The 26,380-nt window shown below is 32.2% G+C and overlaps 2 protein-coding genes across 2 annotated transcripts; one reads left to right on the top strand and one right to left on the bottom strand.

Moving 5' to 3' along the window:
• The first annotated feature begins 403 nt into the window (after positions 1-403).
• LOC129925062 (saccharopine dehydrogenase-like oxidoreductase) lies at positions 404-10,649 on the top strand. The gene is made up of 14 exons (XM_056023401.1): positions 404-539; positions 803-834; positions 1,157-1,337; positions 1,589-1,695; positions 2,616-2,696; positions 4,632-4,764; positions 5,082-5,131; positions 5,710-5,840; positions 5,990-6,110; positions 6,750-6,869; positions 8,026-8,082; positions 8,362-8,476; positions 8,689-8,770; positions 10,526-10,649. The coding sequence occupies exons 1-14, from the start codon at positions 404-406 to the stop codon at positions 10,647-10,649; spliced, it is 1,470 nt and encodes a 489-aa protein (XP_055879376.1).
• Positions 10,650-13,942: 3,293 nt separating this feature from the next.
• LOC129925061 (zinc transporter 6-like) lies at positions 13,943-23,366 on the bottom strand. The gene is given in 13 exon segments (XM_056023400.1): positions 13,943-16,786; positions 18,300-18,416; positions 18,721-18,823; positions 18,924-19,043; positions 19,878-20,021; positions 20,114-20,149; positions 20,950-21,030; positions 21,289-21,354; positions 21,520-21,562; positions 22,081-22,165; positions 22,344-22,433; positions 23,054-23,085; positions 23,333-23,366. Coding segments are annotated over 13 exon segments (1,233 nt in total). The 3' UTR covers positions 13,943-16,504.
• Positions 23,367-26,380: the final 3,014 nt, after the last annotated feature.

Below are 26,380 nucleotides of genomic sequence, written 5' to 3'. Positions count from 1 at the left end.
ATTAAAAGACAGTATGTCCCATAATTATGATTGGCCTCATCTTATCTTTTATGTAAGACTAATAAGATCTTTACATATATAACTGTGTAATTTTAGTCACATATTCTGAAATAAAATACATGTGTTATAATAAATGAAAAACTATCATAAAATACCTATATTGATAAAACTATTAAAAAATCACAAAGCATTAGGATTTATATTACGAAAATTCCTACAAATAAAAAAAGAACATAAAACTAAAATGTTAAACATTAGTGGCATGGTGTCTAGACCAAACATTTGATAATAAAATCTATTATTCTATTATTATTTTGTACTATTGCCTCAGCAATTTGTTGTTTTTTTTTGTTTGGTCAATTATATAAACTAGATAGCCGCCCATGAGGATTATAATTGGATCATGATAAGAGATTTCAATGAAACTACACTAGATGAAGTATCCAGTGGGGCACATGAAGAGAGGATGTCAGTGGCTGGTGCAGGAATGCGAATCGAAAAGTTGCAAAAAGTCTTAGATGAAGCATCTGAACAAACTGGTAAATAAAGAGACAATGGCTGTACCATTTATCTTATATTTATATTTCAAAGATATTGTTTTTAAAAGGTATAAATTATGTTTTGTATGTCATACTAATTAAACATATTTTTTTTGTATATTAAACAGTATCATGATAAAGAAAAAAAAATATGCATAAAAATTGTACAAGAAAATTTCATAATCATTGACTGACTATTAAATTGTTAGCTCTGTCACACACTGAGAAAAGCTAATAAACATGTTTTCTTTTGACACAAAAAGGCAAAACCTTGGAAGAGACTCAAGCTGTTAATGTGAGTATTCCAGTCATTAGCTGAGATGGCCAAACAAACTAAGGTTGCTTTGAACTGTATAGTAATTTCTGACACAAATATTGTAAAAATCAAACAAAGCATTATTTATGATTTATTAAAAGAAATTTCTACAAATCAAATTAGAACATAAAACTAAAATGTTATTCCTATAGTAACTAAGTATACGTGGCACGGTGTCTAGACCAAACATTTATCTAATTTTTACCCTTCAATTACCTGATAATAAAATCTATTATTCTATTATTATTTTGTACTAATTGCCTCAGTAATATTTTTTTATTTGGTCAATTATTTAAACTAGTCAATAAATGCAGAAGGACGTAGATTTGACCTGGTTGTTTTTGGTGCAACTGGCTTCACTGGCCAATATACAGTAGATGAAGTATCCAGAGTGGCAGAAGAAGAGAGGTTATCATGGGCTGTTGCAGGAAGGAGTATGGAAAAGTTGCAAAAAGTCTTAAGTGAAGCATCTGAGCGAACTGGTAAATAAGAGATAATGGCTGTACCTTATATATATTTCAAAGATATTGTTTTTAAAAGGTATAAATTATGTTTTGTATGCCATACTAATTAAACATATTTTTTGTATATTAAACAGAATCATGATAAAGAAAAAAAATATGCTTAAAAAATTGTACAAGAACATTTCATAATCATTGACTGACTATTAATTTGTTAGCTCTGTCAGACACTGAGAAAAGCTAATAAACATGTTTTCTTTGGACACAAAAAGGCAAAACATTGGAGGAGATTCCAGTCATTATTGCTGATGTGAGTAGCCCCCAGTCATTAGCTGAGATGGCCAAACAAACTAAGGTTGTTCTGAATTGTGTTGGCCCAGTAAGTTTACAGCAGTTGATATTAGGTTAGACAAAAGATAGTGAATACAAATTTCTATCTAATTTAGAATGAGAAAATATAATAATTTCTGAAACAAATATTGTGTCAAACTTATGAAGTTCAATTGAATAATAATAATAAGGCTTGTCTTCGAGTCTGAACATTAATTAGGCATGCAGTATTTCCCATGGCTATGCAGTCCCAGCTGTGACCTACATATTTTGCCAAATTCAGCGCCTGCATAACCATTGTCCGCTGGTGGTCGATTTAAATGGGATATCATAGTTTTTCAGCTTTTTTATTTTTGCTGTCATGTGTTTTTAAGTTAATGTTATTATTATAAGAAAATAAAAAGGTTTTATGAAACACTCCATTTTCAGCTTCAAAGCAAAGATTGTGTGAAGAAAACATTCATTCTTATAATATATAACAAGATAATGTACAGTTTTACATTATAATAATATATATAAGATAATGCACAGCTTTACATTAAAAGGGAATTAATACTTAAGGAAACCAGCAAGCAGTATTGTTTTTGAGGCTTTTCTATAGAGTCATCAGGGTTCAAGAAATAGAAAATTCATAAACACTTGGCATAAAAAAATTTTTTTTTAGGAGTTAGGAAAAAGAAATAGGTAGCAAAGAATCATAAAGGAGGCATGAATTGTTAAAGGCTTTTTGACTTTACTGGGGATTAACTAATTTAAACGAATTATAAGAATTTCTTTAAATAAGATTAAATGGACGTGCCCAGAGTCTCAGATAAATAACTTCTTTTTCTTTCATATTTATTCAAATTTCTTATTTAAGTACTTGAACTTTCATAACTTTGTCATTAAAGAGTAACAAAGGTTCAACTGTTTTATTAGTTAATTGTTGTTAAGTAAAGTTATTAAAATATTTTCTGCATTTCTGTCTAGTATCGCTTTTATGGTGAGCCAGTTGTGCAGGCCTGCATTGAGAATGGAACACATCATCTTGACATAAGTGGAGAGCCACAGGTTGGTTTAAGAAGGAAGTGTATGACTTATTAAGGTCTCTGTCCTTAATCAGAACAATGCATGCTAATAATTTTTTTAGAAGTCCATCCTTTTCTACATTTCTTATAATTATTCTAATCACATAAAGTAATTCATATTTTTTATTTGAATTTTAAAAAATCAATAATTTTTTAATAATTATTAATTATCCATACAGTTGACATTTAACTGATTTAATCTATTTCATTGGTGACTAGTATGGTACAGAATAAAAATAAAATAAAATTGTAGGTTTTGTTATTTCAAGTAACAAAAGTTATGGCCTCCTTCAGTCGCTAAATGACTATGAATCATCTCGTGGAAATGAGATGAATGCCTGGGCATTAGTTATGGTCTGGATGATGTTGCCCCCATATCAGTTTCCCCCTTTCCACGCAGCTGATCTATCCAAAGGCTTGTGTTGGTACAGTTTGGGATCAGGAGCATCACATGCTCTGCCAGGGTGTAGCAAAGTGTGCGTCAAACTACCTAAGGGTTGTCAGCTCCTGATTTTTTTCTTAGGGTTGACTTCTTAAGCTTTTCCCATGTTTTGGTATAGCTGCAAGGCTGCAGAGAGTTGAGTTTTTTTCTCCTAGGTTCCGACAATGACAACCTTACTTTCATAACAAAGAAAAGTTTCCCTTGGTATACATATAAAGCAGCAGGGCCCCGCACTTTCATAGGCCCCGCGCGATGCAAATTCTGGGTGTAAATTATTAAATGAAACCATTTTAATTTATTATTAAAGGGTTCCTGTAATTCTCCTGAAATTATAAAATGTAAGAAAAAGTCATGAAAATTTCCTGAAATTATTAAAATCTTTTGAAAACTGATGCAAATCTCCCTGAAACAGACAAAATTATCATTTCGGTGTGTCATTCTTATTTGATACAGACGTTACTTCAAAAAAGAAGATAATACATTCAATATGGAAAACGCCAATCTTACTCGCGATTTAAAAAGAATACAAAACGAAACGGCTTTGTCAGCTTTCATTTAATAAAAATGTAATAATAAACAAGAAGTTCAAATACTTAATTTACTTTTAATAGTACTGGCATACAAATATAGGTCTAAATCTATCTCGACCTCTTCGAAAAAAAAAGCGATATTTTGCTAGTCGATAGTAAATCTAAAAGGCAGATCTGAATGTTTATTGGCATTTTATTTGAAAACTACTATCTTATGTAGATAGCTCGTAAAGTTAATTTGTCAGTGATTTTGTACTTAGTAAACTATAAATAAAATAAAAGACGAATTTATTTTATAATACTAAATCTTAAAATTTTCACTTATTATCCTTATTACAACGCAAATTAGGCCCGCAGAATCCGTTTCGCATAGGGCCCCGCAACCTGTAGGACCGGCCCTGTAAAGCAGAGATAGTAAAGTATGTGAAGTTCCCCTTTCAGACCTTGTGATGTATTGGGCAGACGATGTAAAGGTCAACTATTTTTGTGGCCCACGGTTAAAAAGGATGTCATCATGCCAGCACAACGACTAACCAGCCTTTACTTTTCCCCAACTCAAGTCAGGTGAACATTAGAGCTTGGTGGACTCAGGGTGGACTCAGAGGTACCCTAAAATCCTAAAAGTAAAAATCCCGGTCTTCACAGAGATTCAAACTCGGGACCTCTGGTTCAGAAGCCAAGCGTTACCACTCAGCCACTGCACCCCCAAAGCAGATACATATAGTAGAATTCATCAAGTTCTGTGGCCAAAGGTTTATAATAGATTCACTATGAGCTACAGAAATGACTTTTCCCTATATATTGTTGACTGTCCAGAATACAAATAGTGGTCTCCACCAGCTTTAAAACTAGTTTAACTGTACCACCTAAAGATGTAGGATACTGTTATAGTACAAACTATCACAGTATCTATATGTATAATGTTGTAACTTAATTCTGTTGCCAGTTTTTAGAAAAGATGCAGCTGTTATACAACAAAAAAGCTGCTGAAAATAATGTTTTTGTCATTGGATCAGTTGGCTTTGATAGCATTCCAGCAGAAATTGGACTTGAATACACCAGACAGCAGTTTAAAGAAGGTAAATCACAGCTGCGTTAATTCTTGACTTATTTCAGTTCAAGAATAAAAAAAATTGTATTTATGTTAATATGAAAATTCTAGATGTCAGTTAATGCAAACTTTATGCTTATAAAATGATCCAAACCAAATCTTTTTTTTTTTTTTTAAATGATAGAAAAATGTACAATTAGTTCTTTAACTGCGAGAAATTACAGCATTTTTTTTTTTGTTCAAATTTTAAAGTTTATGTCACAATAATTTTTACTGTTTTTTTGTTGTTCAAAAAAATATTTATTAAGAACTTACAAGCTATTCAATATGTTCATCACCTTGCAGGTGAACTTAGTAACGTTGAGAGTTTCATAGAAACTAAAGTGGGACCTGAGGTAGGTGACAAGAGGACTTTTTATTTGTACAAGTGTTTTTTTTTTAAATACTAGTAATCAGCTAAACCAGTTTTCCTTTTCAGAATGAATATAGAAAATAAGTCAAGCATTTTAGATCATTACCATTCTGCACATATTTAGATAGAATAAAAGTGTATTAACATTTCACTTAGAATAAAAGTGTATTAACATTTCACTTGTTATAGGTAATAGGCCATGATGAGCAACTTGGTTTGAGGGGAAATAACTAAACCAATACTGGAAATTTAAATACAGATAATAGAAGTGTGGACTGTGTTATAAAAAAAACTAGAATAAAGAACAAAAAATACAATAAAGCATTTAAACCTAGCAACTGCTATAGGCGCTTAGAAGATACTCATACAATATGTTGTACATAATCCATCATCATTTTTGTGGGTGAATATATGTCATAAGAAAGCTTCTCTGTCTCAGATTTCTGCTAAAAACTGACTTATTCCAGCATGTTCAGATGGTTAACTTTCCACAATGTATTCATATAAACATTACATTGTATATAATCATTTCTAACAAGGCATTTTTACAATGATCATCAGGGAGCAGTCATTAACACTGGAACATTCGAATCAGCTGTTTATGGTGTTGCATACAGAAATGAATTGGGCTCCTTAAGAAAAGCTTTGTATCCTGACCCAATGCCCAAATTGGACTATAGACTTCCCAAACGGTAATACTGACAAAGAAAATGTTAGATTTAAATATGTCCAATTGATTTTATGGAAATATGAAAGTTTTCTTTATGACAATTGAGCAGATATTCTGTTAAGTTTTGTTAACTTTCTAAACTGATGAAAAGTAATTTGTTTGTTTGTTTAGCTCCTTCCTGTTCTTCAATGATGACCTGAAGAAATGGTGCTTACCTTTTCTTGGCAGTGATAAATCTGTTGTCTACAGAACTATCAGAGATGGGCTGAACAGTCAGAGACTTAAGAAACCTGTAAAAAAAATTAGTTTTTACTTACATTTCTAGGCCCTCCTGAATATTTAAAAAAAAAAATATATATTTCATTGTTTAATTATTAATTTATCAACTAATATCCTGATCAGTTAAAACAATGTGTCTGCGACATGTCCAACTGTTGTAAAGACTAAAATTTTTTTTTATCTATTTAATAGATTTTTTTTTATAGGTAAAATACATAAAAACAACAAATAACAGTGATAATAATTAACTAGTCACTTTATTTAATTTTTTCTTCTTGCTACTAAACAATGTTTGATATTACTCTACCATCTCAAAGCATCCAGCATAAAATAAACCAAAGAATTATTTTATAAGGAACTGTGCTTACATGTACAATGCAGATTTTACATCAAATATTTACATTTTGTAACAATTTATCTTCTCTGCTTCTTCTATTGAGTATGTGCTGAAAAACTATTTTTAGGAAAAATTGGAATTGTTAACATATTGATTAATGTTGTGACCGAATTTTTTTTTTTTTTTAACTAAATAATTGTTATGTTTGTATTTGTTTGCTTAGATTGAAATAATTGTTATGTTTGTATTTGTACTTGTTATTTACATAGATTGAAATAATTGTTTTGTTTGTATTTTTACTTCTTGTTGCAACAGATTGAATTTATTCCGTACACTTGTTGTTCAAGTCTTTTCTCAGCAATGAGAATCATCTTGTTTGGACTGGTTTTCTTCTTCCTGTCAAGTTTTTCATGGGGGCGATCTTTTTTGTTGAAGGTTAGTAATGAAAGACTCAATAGAACTGTCATTTAGAGGACACATTTATTCTAAGATTTGTTTTTTCTCTTATGAGCAAAGCAACTGAACCTCAAGAGGTATGCTTCATTCTTTATAATTAACTATCACTACTATAACAGGTCACCGATGACATATTAATCAATCAAAAATGAATAGCGCTTTTGAAATCTGTTTCCACCCTCATGTTTGTCAAGCTACAAAATATGAAAACCAGTACTTTGATCTGCATTGCTTACAAAACAAGTGACCCACATAAACTTTTGTTATTTTGTTTCAATTTTGAGATGATGTCTTAACACCATGAAATGATTCTCTTTGTCTTCCAGTATCCTCACATTGTTATATCTTATCACCATGAAATGATTCTCTTTCTCTTCCAGTATCCTCACATTGTTATATCTTATCACCATGAAATGATTTTCTTTGTTTTCCAGTATCCTCACATTGTTATATCTTATCACCATGAAATGATTCTCTTTCTCTTCCAGTATCCTCACATTGTTATATCTTATCACCATGAAATGATTCTCTTTCTCTTCCAGTATCCTCACATTGTTGTATCTTATCACCATGAAATGATTCTCTTTCTCTTCCAGTATCCTCACATTGTTGTATCTTATCACCATGAAATGATTCTCTTCTCTTCCAGTATCCTCACATTGTTATATCTTATCACCATGAAATGATTTTCTTTGTCTTCCAGTATCCTCACATTGTTATATCTTATCACCATGAAATGATTTTCTTTCTCTTCCAGTATCCTCACATTGTTATATCTTAACACCATGAAATGATTTTCTTTGTCTTCCAGTATCCTCACATTGTTATATCTTATCACCATGAAATGATTCTCTTTCTCTTCCAGTATCCTCACATTGTTATATCTTATCACCATGAAATGATTTTCTTTGTCTTCCAGTATCCTCACATTGTTATATCTTATCACCATGAAATGATTTTCTTTGTCTTCCAGTATACTCACATTGTTATATCTTATCACCATGAAATGATTTTCTTTCTCTTCCAGTATCCTCACATTGTTATATCTTATCACCATGAAATGATTTTCTTTGTCTTCCAGTATCCTCACATTGTTATATCTTATCACCATGAAATGATTTTCTTTGTCTTCCAGTATCCTCACATTGTATCTTTGGGATTTTTCAAGAAAGGTGGCCCAACCAGAAAACAGGTGAGTCATTTGGCCAGGTTAAAACATGTGTGTGTTCTGGTACCAATTAAAATTGTAATCTAAGTAACCTGCTATTTCTTGTTTTAGCACGAATTTATAGGAATTGAATTTTCGTATTATTTTAGCATTAAAAAAATAATTTCTTATGCTTGTGTAGGAACAGATTATTCGTATTACTCCATGTTTTAGTTTAATTGTGACTTCTAAGATAAAATAAAAACTAGATCTATGTACCATTTATTGAGTCCTTAAACCTGGTACATAATTGATGGTTTACAGATTGAGAGCACATCTTTTTCCATGACATTTTTTGGGTATGGCTACACTAAAGATGTTACTGACAGAACTGGTCAAAAGCCAAACAAAAAAATTGTTACCAAACTAATGGGACCAGGTTAGTTTAGTAAAGTAAAGCTGAAAAATGTCTAGCTGTTCTAATAACCATTGGTTAGAGCTTCCTTAAATATTTGTTTGTCTCACATTATAACAATGAGCAAGCATTGTGAATACATTTATAATTCAACATATGGCACTAGACAATTTTTAAAGTAACAAATTATTGTAAACTTTAAACATCAAATCTATGATATAAACATGTTTTCTCAGAACCAGGTTACGTGACCACTGCTATTTGTATGGTTCAGTCAGCTGTCAGTTTGTTGAAGGAAAAATCTAATATCTTCCATAAGTAAGTTCTACTCTTGACAACAACTTATTTATTAGTAAGACAAATTTTGCAAGAGCTTGTTTGTAAGCCAGACCTGCCTACCGTTACGCAAAAGGCGTATTCGTTACGCAAAATCTCCCAAAAATGACCGTCAGTACGTAAATACGCATTTAACCCGCTGCGTTACGTATTTCGTATCCTTTTTTCCCCTCCTCTCTTGACTAGCTTACGAGCAGTCACGGAGGTCACGCTAAGCCGTCCTGTTGGGGGGGGGGGGGGGGTAGAACACATTGTGTCCAGATCTATACATTGATTGGTTCTTAAAAGCAATTAGATTTAGTCTAGAAATCAAGAACGCGAGAGTGAGGGAGTGGCGGGTTGGTACCGTCAGTTAGCTGATACACCAACGTGACTTTTTTTTTTTGTAAGTTCATTAGTAGAAATTAATTATGTTGAATCCTTGATTCCCTATTCATTTGTATAGAAAAAAAATATCGAAGTGCTATCGATTCAAAACACATTGAGTGACGTTGTAGATATCTAATCTAGATCTGAATTCTAGATCTAGAATCTAGATAACTTGTTATACAGGAATAGATCTAGCTAGTGACTTCTAGTCATTCATTACGTTATGTCATGATTCTCTACATTTACATTACTAGATCCAATTTAGTTGTAGTATGATTTAGATTGTCTAGATCTAGATCGATAACATCTGCTACCATCTAGTCTAGATCTAGACTAGATTCTTAGTCTTAGTATAGAATAGATCAAGGATGAAGGTAGGCCTACGAAAGTTTGGAGTAGACCTACGTTTGTAGCGGATCCACGGCATCGGTAACACTTGAGCCCAGATCTAGAGTAGATTATATTCATTATATAGACATAGATCTAGTCTAGATATCATCTCTATTGTTGTATTGATTTAGATTGTAGATTTAATCTGACATCTAGATCTAATATTATATATATATAATATATATCTATATTATAAAGTAGAATGTAAGGTGTGTGTATGTATGTGACTTATAGACATCAAAACCACTTGACCAATCTTGATAAAACTTGGCAGGAATGTTTCTTGGGTACCAACTTAGACCGTAGTGTATGTATTGTAGCCCTAAAACAAATTTAAGACCCTAAAAAAAAAAAATAAAGTTGTCCGACCCTATTAAAGCTATAGTATTTATGGATCTATTCTAGGCCATGGTTAACAATGTTGACATGAGAAAAGATCGAAAGGATTTAGACCTAGATCTAATTTTAAGAAATACACTTTGCGCAGATAGTTTTTTACTTTGACACATGAAAATACAAAAGAAGATCCATTGATTTCATTATATAATAAAAATAACCTTCAATTTTGTGTTTCAAAAGCATTTTTTACATAAATTAGTTCCTGATATCTGTGACTACAGATTTCCTGACGAACATTTTTTCATTAGACAATACCGTAATGAATCGCGTACTAAAAATTAGTTCGTTTAATTGTTTACTTTATAATCCCATCTTTAGATCTAAAACTCTTAATTCAACTCTAAGATGATACAACTTCTCTTCGCACAGATAGTTTTATACTTTAACACATGAACATACTAATTATAGTCCATTCATTTCATATTTTGATCAAATAAATTCAATTTTTTTTTCTAAAGGAAGGTAATAAGATTGCTTGACTTGGTCTTAGCAGTGCTTTGATAAAGATTTGTAAGTTCATACAATCAGTATTTTTGTTTTGGTAACATTTGTAATTCTTTGTAATTGTGCCTATTTCAGAGGAGGAGTCCTGACCCCTGGAGCAGCTTTCTCTGGCACTAACTTAATGGAGCGACTTCAGAAACATAACATAACATTAATGACTATCTCCCCTAACAACAGTCGGGACAAAAAGGCAGATTAGTTATTTTGAAGGACAGACCTTTTATTTTTAATTATTTAATTAAAAGCATTGCTTTTTATTTTGTGCAATAAGTTCTCCTATACTGCAATTGACTTATGATTCAAAACAGTCAGTGAAGTAGAAATTGGAGTCTTTTAAACATCTTCTACTTTAGTGAATTGGTATAGATAATTACTTAAATCAATTTCTGTTATGTTTTATTTTAACTAATAATTACAAAAGTTGATTTGATATTTGATTATTCCCATTTTGTTTGTTAAAAGCTGCTAAGTTGTCGCAAGTAATAACTCTAATTCCAATGGATACATTTATCTGTTGCCTAGCCTACTTTATATTGATTAAAGTTTTTTTTATTGCTTTGTCTTTATGTGTCATATATCAAAGCCTGTAAGACTTCACTGATATTTTCATTATTCCATGAAGAATTTCTGGTTTACTATGAGGATTCCCCCTATCCAAAAAAAAAAAAAAAGTATTCCATTGAAGTTTATGATACAATATTGACTCAGCCACAAACATAAAGCAGTGTTCCAGAAAAGTAGTTTCAATCTTAGTATTGATATTTAACACTAATGTTTTCAACAATTACTTTTTGTTTTGTTTGTTGACTTTTCATCTTTATGGTGATCCTATTTATGCCATGGTGCTTTTGATGTTTGAATACTATTGCCATTTCTCTTACATTGATAAATCTTATTAATGATGCTAATGGTGATTGTCTTTCTATTGTTTATTGCAATGTTGATCTTGTTCTTATCTTTGCATTATTAATAAAAGCTTCAACAGTTCTTCACTGGTTTTGTTCTTTTTTGGATTCATATTTTGTAAGGCTTTGTTAAAAAAAAAACACTAGTTAATCTCTGTGTCTCACAAGAATTGTAATATATTGGCTTTATTTCTCTCCAATGACAAAGTTCATGTTATTTTAACTGTTGAACAGCCTACAGTGTAATATGACTAAATGCTGTCTCAACTCATATTCCAGCAAGCCTTAAGGATGTAACATCTTTGTTTTAGCTACTCCATCACTTTCCCTATTTCAAATCTTGTCTTGATGTATTAAATACCTTTGCTTTGTTGACTCATTCAATGTCACAGATATTCTCTTTCACAATTTAGACCCAAAGGGCTAACAATGCCAATAAGCTTTAATATTAATATTTTTCTTAATCGACCCTTTTGGCTGTCATCTATATATATATATATATAATTCTCTTCTTCCCTCAACAGTTTGGACGAGCAAGAAGTAAAGGAAAGATCACTCTCTTATTTCTGCGGATATTCACCCCACAAAAAACAAGATGGGGGTGGGGGGTGTAAGAACAAGTATTCACAGAATAGCAGGGCCTGACCGTTGTAACCAAGAAAGATCACTCTTTTTGTAATTTCTACCTCACGTAAAAAGAGGGGGGTGGGGAGAACAAGTAATCTACTCTGTAGGAACTATTGAGGCGACAGAGAGCAGGACTCGAGAGAAAAAAAAGGGGGGGAACAAGTATTTTTTCACCCTTCGCTACGGATGGCTGCCTGGTCGTGCGGTTTGCGCGCTGGACTGTCCCATCCCCCTTCGTCCTGCAGGAGGTTTGGACTAGGAAGTAAACTATCATCAACTCTGAAGGAACATCCGGAACATGTACAAACATTTTACAAACACTAAATAGCAGCGCCGCACTTAACCATTGTGACCAAGAAGTCATGGAAAGAGAACAAGTAATCTACTATGTATATTTACAGGTCACTAAATAGCAGGGCCAGACTTAACAATTGTGGGGCCCTATGCGAAACGGATTTCGTGGGGCCACGTTTGGTTAGGGAAGAGGATAATAAGTGAAATTTAAGAGTTTGTATTAGAAAATAAATTCATCTATACATTTTATTCATTCTTTACTATGTACAGAATTACTTTACGAGCCTTGCATGTGGCAAAGTCATACAGTATATCATAAGAATTCTGTTTCGTACATAGATCACGCTCAATAGCAAGAATTACCAAATTTTTCAATCTATCTTTGAGAATTGTTGACCTCAAGTAATTCTTCATTAGTTTGAAATCTGTTTTAAGTTATATGGTTTAATTTAATAATTTATACACCTAGAATTAGCGCGGGTCCTATGAAAGTGCAGGGCCTAATGCCGGCCCTCCAAAATAGCGGTGTATGCTATGCTGCCGGTCGACTAGTATTGATTAAAAACTAAAGTGCCTTTAAGTGGGAAAATTGTGATTGCAAAAGAGTTAATCAAAGCTTTTAATTCAATCATAGTGCTCCCAATTATTTTACATTTTCATGTCTTTAGCAAGACTTAAATATCACCATCAGACTTGACTATCTAATTTATAATGCCCTGCCATTCAAGTTTCAAGCAAAGTGTTATAATTTTTTCATGAAGGCACTTAGGTGTTTAAATTCCATGCAACCACTGTGAGCGTCACACTTAGACTTAGATCCTGCCACGATGTTTGGCGCATTGGGCGGCAAACTGTCTCCATAAAGATCTGTCACTGGAAATGTCTGAACCTTCCTCCCACCTTTTGACCACTGTTTGAAGGTCCTCCTTGAAAGTGTCATTATACGAGGATGTCCTTGTTTGCGCATTTGTCATATTGGCCTCCATATCATTGCAACTCTTGGTATGTGCAATTTATTCTGTCAAAGGATAAGTCCCACAAACCTCATGCGACGCTTAGTCATGACAACCTCATTAAGTGGTCGAGCCCCAGTTCAGCATAGGATTTCATTGTTTGAGACCTGATCTCTGTAACTGACTTCTAAAATCTGTCTCAGCCATTCTTGTTGAGCCACATTTATTCTTTTCTCAATTTTGGCAGATGACTTCCATGTCTCGCATGCATACTTTGCTGTTGGGATGGCCATTGAGTTAATTAGGTAGATTTTTGTCTCATTGTTTAAAGTTTTGATGAAATACTTGGTTAAAAAAATTCATTTAGGATCATGTTAGTTCTTGTTGTTTTTTGTTTAAATAGTACTAGCAAGCTGAAATAGTATAAATATATATTCACACTGTATTATTTTGATGAGGTTGTAGTGTATGCAAAAATAACTTTTTTCTCCAAGTTTGTCTGTCCTAGAAAAAAACGTGTTCTCAGTGTCCAAGCAAAAAGATTCTTGAAAAACACTTAGAAAAAAAATAAAGTTAGGCAGGACAATAATTAAAAAAAAAATGCATGATTACAGCTGTCTAAAGTGGTTTTCAGAATTCTGTTGTGTTATTTCTGCATTTCAAAGTTTAAAAAAGAAATGATAGTAATGATAAGAAATAAGCTAACAATGAAAAAGGATGAAACAAAAATGTATTTAGGTTTTCCAAAAACAAATATATAACATTCTTACAAAATATATTTATTTGTCGATAAATGTCATTGATTTTAACAGTTTACTTTGGGACCGGGGTCGGCAACCTGCGGCTCACGAGCCACATGCGGCTCTTTGGATGTGAAGCTGCGGCTCTTTCTTTCCATACGCAAATATTATTTATTTTATCGAAATTTTTTTTTCAAAAAGTTTTGAATCGTTTAACGAGGATTAGGTACTGATTCTATCTTCAGCCACATGTACTCGCTTTTTACCATACCCCTCCCCCATTACACACGTCGTCACTGTAATCAGTCCGTCGGAAGCTCTTGAATGACGCCGTCGTCTGATGCTTCTATGTACGCTTTAATTCGCTTTTGGCTGTGACTTATAGTTTATTGTTTCAGGTAAATGAGTTAGAAGCGAATTATCTTCTCAAAGTTAGAAGCAATCTATAAGTAATGCTGATCTGGCAAACGTTGGGTACCAGTACGTACCACTAAAAATTGCACAAAAAGGCAAACCATTTACATATGGTATGTCAAAGATTGCTTTATACATGCATCTGGAAAACATTTTCATGATTTCGAAAAAAAGAACTTGAAAAAAAATCAAAGCTAAAACAGTATAAGATGGAATCGCTAAAATGTCTTTAAATGTAATATATTAGCAGGTATAAGATATTCAATATTTTTCTGTCTTGTCACTTGCTATAGTTGAATTGGCAACATAAAAGACAGGATAAGTTGACCCTTTTGTCATGTATGTCTTCCCAAGTTCCAAAAGAAGAACTTGGATTGCTACCTCTCTGGAGACAAACTAGAGGGGATGATAGAGTGTATGCCGAGCAAAAATACCTTGAAGACATTAAAATCGTTTAAATAACAACTGATTGAGCCAGACAGGAAAAAATAAAGGAGCAACTACGATTCTTCAAAGCAAAATAAATTGCGAAAATTCTTACGTTTCACTGAATACACCAAGAAGCGCTTTTTGACCAAACGATTCAGGCCAAAATAGTTGAGGTCATAAGTTCGGTAATCAAGATTGTTAACAGCATCTTGTCAAAAGCACTTAACCATCGTCAATTTAAAGAATTCTTAAGCGAAATGGAAACTCCGTATTACGATCTCCTTCACAATAAAGTGTGAGATGGCTTTCCAAAGGTAAGGTGTTGAAACGTTTTGGTTTGTGCTTGAAGGAATTAAATACATTCCTAAATAAACAAGATATTTATCACCCTGAATTAGAGAAAGGTTGCAAAAATGTTAACTTTACATAACAGCGAAATTAAATGAGCTGAATGTTAAACCACAAAGAAATGGAAACCCAGCCGATGTTTGGGTAGAAGATTAGGCTTCTTTTGAAAAAAAATATTATTGCAGAATAGCGGTAATTTACTTTTTTATTAAATGTCTAAAGAAATATCGCGATAATATCGGTGCAACTGTTGACACGAATTACTTCAGCACAGTTACAAAAAAAAATAATAATTCAAAGATGAATTTGTTGACAGTTTTCTATGACAGTTATGAAGAATTACAAACTAACAAAATCATTCTAGCATTACTAGTAAATCAGCACAAATAGTAACGAAATCCACATTGATCCATTTGAAATTGATACTATATTTCTAGAAATGTCATTGATTGAAAGTAAAACTTTGTGGAGTTGAAAATTTAAAGAGTTGAAAAGCAAGTTGGAAGAGTTGAAAGTCCAGAAATGCATGTACGTAACGCAACAAGTGGACATCTTTAAAAAAAATGTCGCGAGTTGATTCGGCGCAAGGAATAATCTTCCAGTTTGCAACATTGAGGTGAAGATGTTGGCATTTTGAGTGCTATATTTGGATCTACATATTCGTCCGAGCAAGCGTTCTCTTGCATGATATTATTAAAAGTAAGAGGTCAACAAACAAATGAAAATTTAGAGTCATGTTTGAAACTAAAAAACAAGTTATGAGCCAAATGTATACAAAATTTCTAAAACCAAAGCCATCGCTTCCATTGAATTTGTTTGCTTAATTGCTTGTTATTGAAGTACAAGTTAGTGTTGCTAATAAATGTTTAACTGCTTTATTAGCTACCAACATAAACAAAGCAATTATCTAATAATGCCATATATATATATATATTATCTACTTTTGCTGTTAAAACAATACTTAGGCCTATATATGAATAAATAAATATTTTGTCTTATGAAAAGATACGTATTGTTGGCAAGAAAAAAAAACGTTGTGGTTCTTTAAAATTTAAAAGTTTTGTAAATTGTAATTTTTGGCTCTTCTGACTCAAAAGGTTGCCGACCCCTGCTTTAGGAGGAAGCCATGCATTAAACAGCTAAAATTTTGTGATGTCTTTTATTGCCTCTTTATTCAAAAATGTTGTCTTAATCGTAGAAAAAAGGTTTTCTGTTCTAATTACTTCTAAAATACATTTATTAAGATTATAAAGTTCGAAGGCAAAGGCAAGGCTGTATATTGTTAAACTGGACTAAGATTAAGCTGTGTGTAGTTAAACTGGACTAAGGCTAGGTTGTGTGTTGTTAAACTGGGTTAATATAAATAGGCTGTCTGTTGCTCTGAGGGACTGGTGGAAGTGAGTGTGGCAAGTTACTACTATATGGTGTAGGATATGTGACATGGGGTTGAGAATAGTGTCCAGCAGATTGTCCAGTAAATGATGGATATGCTGAAGACCGAGTCCAGTCATCTTTGAAAATCTGTATTGTGAGTTGATGTACAAGATTGTTGAGTCTGCTGTAAACATGAGCCAGCACTAACTGCTCATCTGCATTTCTTCGAACTCTGACTTGAACTGAACCTGCCTGTAAATTTATTTATTGCTAGTCAATACTTAAAACTAGAAACAATAGAAAAAGTGAGATAAATGTACAAGATACACAATGAACAGTTAAAAAATGTGATCTTAATTTTAAACATAAAGTTCATTAGAGCTTAAATTTATTCAATCAAATACATTTAAAAATAAGTGTCAGTTATTTTATTTTTTTTCCAATCCCAGATAAGCAGTTTGTTAGTAAATGTAGAACAACATTTAGAACATAAAATGTTCATTTCTCTTTTGTTTTTATCAAATTCATTTATTTCAAATATTCATTTTTTTTTCAATTTTGAATATTAGGCCCATGATCTAATTTGTTTAACTGTATCAATTGTTTCCAACATATCTGAGACTTAGGCTTCTGATTGGCATCTATATACATCAGACCAGTGTTTCTCAAACTATTATAATGAAATAAAAAATGTGTTTGAATTGATCTTGTTGCACATGCCTCTTTTGAAAACAGTATAACTGTGTATTAATTTTAAACCTCGTTACTTTGTATACAAGTTTAATACTCAAATCTGGATTTACAAGTACACTGCAAATAGAACAGTTGGGTGTGACCAATTGGGTGTGAGAAATTTGCAAAAACAAAATTAAATTATTTTGATGCAAGGAAGAAAAAACAAACTCTAAATGTACCAGCACTATAGAAGCTGAGTGTTCAATGATGCTAAACAATAGTGTTCAAGAAGTGCTTAAGGCAATAGATAATATTTAAAAAAAAAATCTACTTAGAATGATATTTTGAAAGCAAAATGCTACTCAAGTGAAAAGAGCATCACAAAAAGGCTACAACATATGACCTACATGTTGTTATCTCAAATATCTTATATATTTAACAAACTGCACTAGTTCCATGAAGTTTAATGAAACAAGATTTGACTGTATCAAATCAAATCCACCATGGAACATGAACATTTCATTGAACAGTCTGTATCTGCAGATTTCATTCTGAATAGAACAACTTTGTGAAATTTGCTACTGCTTTACCAAATTATCTACAGATGTTCATTATTCCTTCTTAATGTAAATGTTTTACCTTACACACATTGATTAATATTAATTAGAAAAGTATCAAGTTGTATCACATTGGTTCTTAGCTAGTAAAAGTTATCTAAATCAAATGTATAACTTAATGCATGATATTGTCTCAAGCATTGTGTCATTTTCTGATGCTTTAATTAAGCCAGCCTTTAGAGTATAAAAGCACATTTTTGAAATCTTTAAAGTTTTCACATTTATTTTTTTAGATTAAGTTAACAACTATTGATAATGTTAGATATGAAAAGCAAGCTAAATGTCAAAGAAAAACAAAAATCTTAAACAATTTAATGCCAGCTGTCTAGAGGGTTGTCTGCCCATGCAGTTATAAAACAACTAAAAGAACACAATGTCTAGGACTTTTTGAAGGTGTGTCTGTCATTGATATAAGACAAACAAAGACATTAACATATTCATTGTTAAAAGTTTTAAATAATACAAAAAAATACCAGAGTTCCAAATGAAAGTGTCCAGAAGTGTTCATGTCTAAACTCCAGGACTCCTTTTAGGGTTGAGGCTTCTCTCAAAACTTTGTCCAGTTGACCCAGTATATGAGAGGGAGTAGTCTGTGTCAATAAGTAAAAAGAAGCAAACACATTACATACTGACAACTAATGGTTCTAAAAGATACAGAAATTCTGTGAAATAATCATACAATGACTTCACAGAATGAGACAATTGAAATATATTTTGGGCCTTGTTTACTCTAAAAAACATTAACTCATTCTTCAAGCCACATCAACTTGTTACTTTATTTTGATTTTATCTTCTAGCTACATCAACTTGTTATTTTAATTTCATTGAATTTTTAAGCTACATCAACTTGTTACTTTGTTTTCACACAATCTACTAGACACAACAGAAACTTACCTGCAATAATATTTTCCCAGTATATGAACTCATAGGAAACATAGTGCCAAAGGTCATGATTGCAATGGCTATGGCAGCCCAAGGGTCAACAATGTAGAACTGACTACAAGAAATGAAGAGAAGAACATAACAATGTGTGATTATAATTAGTGGAATGTGAGAGTAGTATGTGCTGTCTATTAGGGTTACCTAACTGTACTTACTGTTTATCAATAAGAAAATAAGTTATAAGTAAAGCAATACTGCAACCAAAGCCTATCAAAGAGAATGGGTTTATTCTGGGCAATAGTAACTTGCTGAGTCCTGGTAAAAATGTACACAAACTGTGAAATAAAAAAGCAATATAAAAAAAAGCTATTCATATATATATATATGTGTGTTCTTAATCCTCATAAGATCTTCCTCATATTTAACTAGCTTCATTGTACTGAACTTGTTTTATTCATGCATAAGAAGTCAACAGAAAGATGGTTCACATATGAGACTTTTCTGATGTGAGAACGATGGGTAGAATTGTATTAGTAGAAAAGAATTTCGGTTTTATATTTGAATGAACTTTTTTGAGTCAATAACGTTAAAAAAGGATGTGTGGCCGAAAGGCCAAGTATGCTTAGGCTTGTTTGGCTACCTGTCAAGGGGGGCTCGAAGTTCGACGCCTGACTTGAGTAAAGTTGTGTTTACTGAGCGCCTAAAGGCAGCTTGGAAAACCTTCTCCCAGATACCCCCTCCCCCCACTGGTCCACTAATGAGAGGTTTCTGAGCATGCTATAAATGCAACTAAAAGCATGAAAAATGGCTAGATAAAAGCAATTAAAAAAAAATAAAGGGAGAAATAATTTCATCTTTTTTTGAAACTAAGGATTACATTTCACTTGATCAATATTCACATAGGGATTTATAACTACATGCCAATACAATACAATTGTTTGACCCTTGAAAAATATTGACCGCCTTTGTGACTCCCTTGTCAGCACATCTTCAAGGGTGCGCATCACAGTTTGAGAAAATTTGCTTTAAGGGTAAAAAAATCTTGAGTGCTCTTTGAGCAAGCTCCATTATATGAAGAGAACAGCATAATAAGTAGTTAAACTCTAAACCTAGTGATACACTTCTCTATGATCTGTTGTTTGAGAGCTATAGAGAGGTTCAAGGCTTACCTTTCACTCATATCAGTAACATGTTCCTGTAACCAACTAGAGCTAGAAGCATCTATCACATGATTAAAGGCTCTGTTCTTCACAGCATAAATAACAGAAAGATGAACAAACAGCCCATACATTGTTCCCACCAGTAGTCTGCCTCTGTTCAAACAATAAAAAAAGTCAAGTTTTTTTTTTTTTTTTAGAATTGGCTTAAATTGTCTAAATATTAAAAGAAACAAAAAAGAACTTACGTGTGCACATCAGGTGGAAACAGCAAACATTCAATGCTAGAACAGAGAGGGAAAATAGTATAATATTTATATACAAATAATTAAGTCTTTTTTTTTACTTGAAATAATTGTAAAATCAAAAAATAGATTTTAAAAAAAAAGAGGCAAAAATTGTAAAAGCTTTTTTGTAAAGGGCACACACTTCCATAATAGAATATATGGATCACTTTCTAGTCAATCCACTTATGTTGTAAAAGAAAACTGATTCTTCCTAAGATAAGAAAAAAAGGAACAAGACTTTACAATCAAGTTGCATAGACAGCAGCAACTTGTTATAACCTGTTACAAAATGTTTAAACTGACCAAAATGGAACAAATGATAACAAAAAATGAAAGAACATTTATCAGAAAAATCCATTAAATCTAAGAGACTTTAATATAAACTTTAACATATTACAATAAAATAGCAGAAATTTAGATTCAACATATCTCTTGAGATACTATCAAATTCTTTCACTGCAATATTATATAGTGGGACAAGTGTTTAAGCTTTTAAGCATTCATCTAATAATACAAAAGTCTGGGGTTCAAATTCTGGTGGAGATTGGGTTAGTAAGACTGGACTACAGTTAACACGAGTACCTGACTACAGGTGGAGGGAATAAAGGTGGCTGGTAATTGTGTTGCCTTGTTGTTGGCCATATAATACCAATGTAAACCATGTGAGTTTAGCTTTACGAAATGTGTAAAATGGTTCACAAAAAAATTCAATTCAAAAGTCATTAAACTTCTGCCCAAAGCAAACTCTACTGTACTGTAGAGTTCACAAAGATACAAACTAAAAACATGTACAATACCTTTCTTTTAAAATAAAAAAGGCTCCAAGTTGAGCAAGCATGGTACAAGAGAAAACAGCAAGAACTTCAAACCTTTCATAGCTGATTAGAATGAGAAAAAAACAACAACAGTTAAGATCTTCAAAGTCTAGATGTCAGTATGTAGAGCTCAAGTGCTACAAGTAACTATATAGAACTCAGCTATTTAAATATTTACTTATGATACAAGCCATAATGCCTTTTATTATTAGAAAGGGAAACTATATGCTACAATCATACAGTCAGACACACAACCACAAAGTCATACGCTGCAATCATACAGTCAGACACACAACTACAAAGTTAAACAATTACACATACCCAAAAGAATAAGCACTAGATGGCTGCTGAGATTGAACCTAAACACTTAACAAGCATGTGAGAAGGCTGAAATTATAGAATGATACAAATATTTCTTTTAAATTTCTAAATTATCCAACAAGCCTATGATGAAGTAGGATTAATTTAGCAGTACAATAACAAGGAATATATTTTTAACTAAAATATTTTTACTTATTCAATGAAAGTATTAGCTATTAGCTTATTAAATACCTGAGTACATCAAATATTAAAAGAAAGCTGAATGCTGTCAGTGCTAGAGAGAAATAGATAAATAATATGCTTAAGTGACTTTTTTTCTGTATCAGATTATTTGGAAAACACACACAAAAAATCTTTAAAAATTTATTTTGTATCACGTCTCCAATTTCTTCAGAATTGAAGATTATTACACCCTAGCCCAAACCTACAGCAAGACGGTGGAGAATAGCAGCTAGCAGAGTCCGAACCTGCAACCACTGAAAGGACAATCAAGAGTGTATACCACACAACCAGGCATCTATTCTAATTTTGGATTGAATTTTAATTATAAACTAAATAACAAAAATACATTATTTAACTAACAAGATGCTTTCAATGCAATTCATTGCGAACCTGAATTTTAAAAAATGAAGTTAACACATTTTATTTGATACACTTTTATACAGTGAAACACAAATACTTAGTTTCAGTTAATTGCTACCTAAACACACAGATAAACACTAAAAAAAAAAGAACATTTTAAAATTCAAATACTTGTGTAGCCCTTTAAGTTTATTTTATAAACAAACATACCCATGCTGTTGGTAGAATGACACCAGTAGAGTAAAAGGATGCTTGAAATCAGACAAAACCCAAGAAAACAGCAAATTTGTTTGGCCTGTAACAAAAAATAAGATCTAGTAAATAAATTAACCTTTCAATAAAAAAAAGGCTGCATTGGTAACAAATAATGAATCTTTTCTTTTTTTTTTACAGATGCAGTTTTATTTTTTTCACCATCATCTTTTAGTGCATAACCCCCCCCCTCTCCAAATAGCCCTGTAAATGCTAATTACCTCTTGAGAATATATCAGCTTGGCAAGTTCTCTGATAAAAATTCCTAAAGTAGTTGGTTGGTGAAGAGATGAGAAAGGATAAATTGTTCCCTGCAAAAAGAAAAAAAAAACATTCTCATGACTTCAGGGCAGCGTTTTTCAATCTTTTGCTTGTGATGTCCCCCCCCCCCCCCCCCCCCCCCCCCCGGAAAAAAGTTAAATCTGAGACCCTATGAGCTTTTTGCAAAAACATTTTAAAAAATAATTTAATATTCTAAACATTGGTTTGCACCGATGCACCCCTCCTGTCAGCACATCAGGTTTTCACCCTCCTCAGTTTCTCACAACAAGATAAGGAACTTTCATAAAAGAATAAGATAACACTAACAAAATAAATACCGGTATTTTAAAACTTAAATTTAAAAACAAAATTCAGAAAAAAAAAAGTTACTTATTCAAAAGAATGGAAAGTAGGTGTCATATTATGTCTAAACATTCTTGTTTAGTTTCATTGTTGTTAACAAGTTGTAAATACTACAGAACATTTTAAAGTTTAAAACAGTTAAATTTTTTTAACTAGACAATTGTCCTTAATTTAAAACTTAAGAACAACACAAAACAAAGACTTGAGGAATGTGAACAGAAGAGTAGCAAAGTTTTTGTTACCTGACAATGTCTAGTCCTACAGAACATCAAATAGATCAGTAGTCAGTGAATGAGATCAAACTTACATGTGTATTGAGTCCATGAATCCTATCATCCTCTAGAAAAGATTGATAAGAGAAATTGAAATAAATATTTTAACACGACCATAACAGAAAATGAATATCTATTATAATTTTTTTAAACTATGTGAGTTAATGTTTTTATAAATTTTGGCACAAGTTTTATTTATAAGGAAAAATTTGCATCATCATTAAATAAAAATCCATGGAACACATCTCCCACACTTGCATTACTAAATGTAACCACTTCATTAATCTGGATATATGATCCTTCAACCCACATACTTTGATATGAGTGGGATGTAGTGAGACCATTCATTACAGAAGGCCTCAACACTGGCCTGCAAGGTCACAGCTTTCTAAATGGGCTATGATCCTATCACTTGTCTGGACCTGTTGGGAAAGGGAGGGGGGTAGAAATAAAGGGTTATCTGGGTGACTTATCATGATCATTTTTTAAATGAATTTTATATTTTTAAAAATTGTACAATTCGAACTTGAGGGCTTGAGCCAGCGAAGGGCTTAGGAAAATAGGTTTTATAGTGATCTAGTGTAAGTTTTAAACTTTTAAGTGATGGCCTAATTCCTAATAGAGTAGACTTTGTTTATTAAAATGAGATATATCTATATTCTACGTAGATCAACTTATACCACCACATCTGTCAAGTACAATTTCTTTCCCTTGTTCAATATCAAACAAAATAATTAATTACCAATTGTTGATTAACTAATGGTTAATTTTTTTTACTCTTGTTTTGCCTGATGCAAGAAATGATTGTGCAAAACTGATTGGAGATTGGGTGTTGGAAAAATAACGTTTACAAACTTTTTACCAGACAGACAGACAGCGTGAATTGATATAAGCTTTGTAAAAAATGTTTCAATATAGGTTGTGGAGAAACAAGAAAATTATAAAATCAATATTATTTTATTAACTACAAAATTAAAAAATTGTGTACTGCAATTTAGTAATACTAGCCTTCAATGTTGACACTACTGCTAATGAGATCAGGCATCCTGTTATATGTTGCCATAATGTGGTGCTGCTTAACTTTATGTCACAGAAGGGTCCACAGATCTCAAGACTATGGTGTGACTCTGAGGCAATCCAATGAGATCTATTTTCTGATATTGTGTTTGTCCTTACCCATAGTCTTTCTCTAAGGCTTCATTTGAAATATATCCTTTTGATAAAGTTAAAAGGCTCATGAATTAACAGTGAATCCTGATATGCTAGGAATATATTGTGCAAATGAAAAAAAATCTTATTTATTATTATTATTAATTATAGTTAAGCAGACTCTTGTCTCGTATGCCTTGCCTAAAGCTAAATATTAACATGATATTAATAGATGTAGAGGCGTGTTGGTCAAATGGTTAAGGGCTTGGCTTCTGAACCTGAGGTCCTGGGTTCGAATCCTGGTGTAGACTGGGATTTTGAATTTTGGAATTTTTAGGGCGCTCCTGTCCATCCAACCCTAATGGGTACCTGACTTTAGTTGGGGAAAGTAAAGGCGGTTGGTCGTTGTGCTGGCCACATAACACCCTGCTCGTTAACCGTTGGCCAAAGAAACAGATGACCTTAACATCATCTGTTCCATAGATCGCAAGGGGAAACTTTACTTTTTTTTTTTACTTTTATATCTATATGAAACTCAATAAGAGTAGACTTTGTTTATTGAAATGAGATATATCTATATTCTAAGTAGTTCTAAGATTAACTAAATCTACTTTTAAATTAGGCAGCAATGTTAGCACTGGGCCTATTGACCTGACCCTCTTCAACATCATATTGACATATTTTATTGTAACTATGCGTAACGTAGCAAAACAGTATAGATATCTATTTTTATTATTGACAAATGGATGACTAGTGTTTGCAGTTTTGTCCTAGGACTAACCATTGCCATAATTGAGCTATTAAAATTCAAACGTAAACATTGCAGTGTCAGCACTTAGCTTGTTCGGAAGAGGGAAATTACCATGTATATATCTAATCTAGACGAAAGACTAATTATAGTAATAATTACAGATCTAGAATCTAGATAGATTCTTTGGCTTTGGATTCTAGCCTAGAGATAAGAATATTATCAATATAAGATCTAGATCTAAATCTTAATCTAGATTATTCTAGATCTGGATTAGATCTATTCTAGACAAGACATTTAGTTTTATTTATATAACATAGCAGGGATAGCATCCATAGCCATAGTCATATTGATATAATATATAACAACACTGCAGTAACTACAAAGACGACTAAAGTCACTAAGTAAGTACTACTTAGAGTACTTAGACTCAGTCTAACTTAGAGGACTTATGACGTCTTCGACTTCTTAGACTTAGTAAAAACTTAGTTATTAGTTACTTAACTTAGTTTAATTAGCATGCAAGTATAATAAGTATTGTTACCGTTGTAAGATATTAATCTAAGTTATTAATATAATTATTGTAAGTAATGTAAGCATATCTTTAATTCATTATCAGAATTGTCTGTCTTACTGTATCAGACCTTATCAGTATCTTTAATATCTTAGTTAGAGTCAGTTAGAGTCTAGTGACTAGTAGTAAATAGTAGTTAGTAATTTTAAATTTAGTATCTAGAATCAGAATCTAGATTAGTTCGACTTTGATTAAATTACATCTAGATCTATATCCTATATCCTACATTTTTCATAATATGATTAAAAAACAAGATTACAAAGAGAGTTTGTGTTACACAAACTCAGAGGCGGCCCCCGTCGAAGTCGGATCCCTGTCGGATCTGCATATTCGCAAATAATATTCAAGAGGTGATTTAATTTTGATGTAAAATGTTTTACACGTTTCGGATGTTCCTTCAGAGTTGAAGATAATTACTTCCTAGTCCAAACCTCCCGCGGGACGACGGGGGATGGGAGCGGGCAGGGTTTGAACCCTGGGCCATCCATAAATCTGAACGACAATCCAGCGCGCAAACCGCTCGACCAGGCAGCCATCCGATGGTCAAAAGTAATAATGTTTCAAAGATTCATTTGCCGTAAATTTAAATTTAATAAAAAAATAGTAGATTAGTTTTAGTATATTAAAACATTACAATATTGATCAAAACGTTTGGAAATGAAAATTTTTTTTTACACTTTAAGTTTAGAAATTGAAATTCTACATCTTAATCTAGTCTATTTTAGTCTAAACTAGATCTAGAAATTCTAGATCTAGACTCTAAAATAATTTTAATTAGAATATAAATCCAGATCTAGATATACTGTAATAAAAATCTAGATCTAGTTTAAAAAATCTAGATTAGATCTAAATCAAGATATCATTCCTTTTTTAAACGCGAGTCACATAACG

The sequence above is a fragment of the Biomphalaria glabrata genome, chromosome 3 (genome assembly GCF_947242115.1).
Source record: "Biomphalaria glabrata chromosome 3, xgBioGlab47.1, whole genome shotgun sequence".
Taxonomy (NCBI): domain Eukaryota; kingdom Metazoa; phylum Mollusca; class Gastropoda; family Planorbidae; genus Biomphalaria; species Biomphalaria glabrata.
Note: the sequence above shows the minus strand (reverse complement) of the source record. Positions and strands in the feature narration are given on the sequence as shown.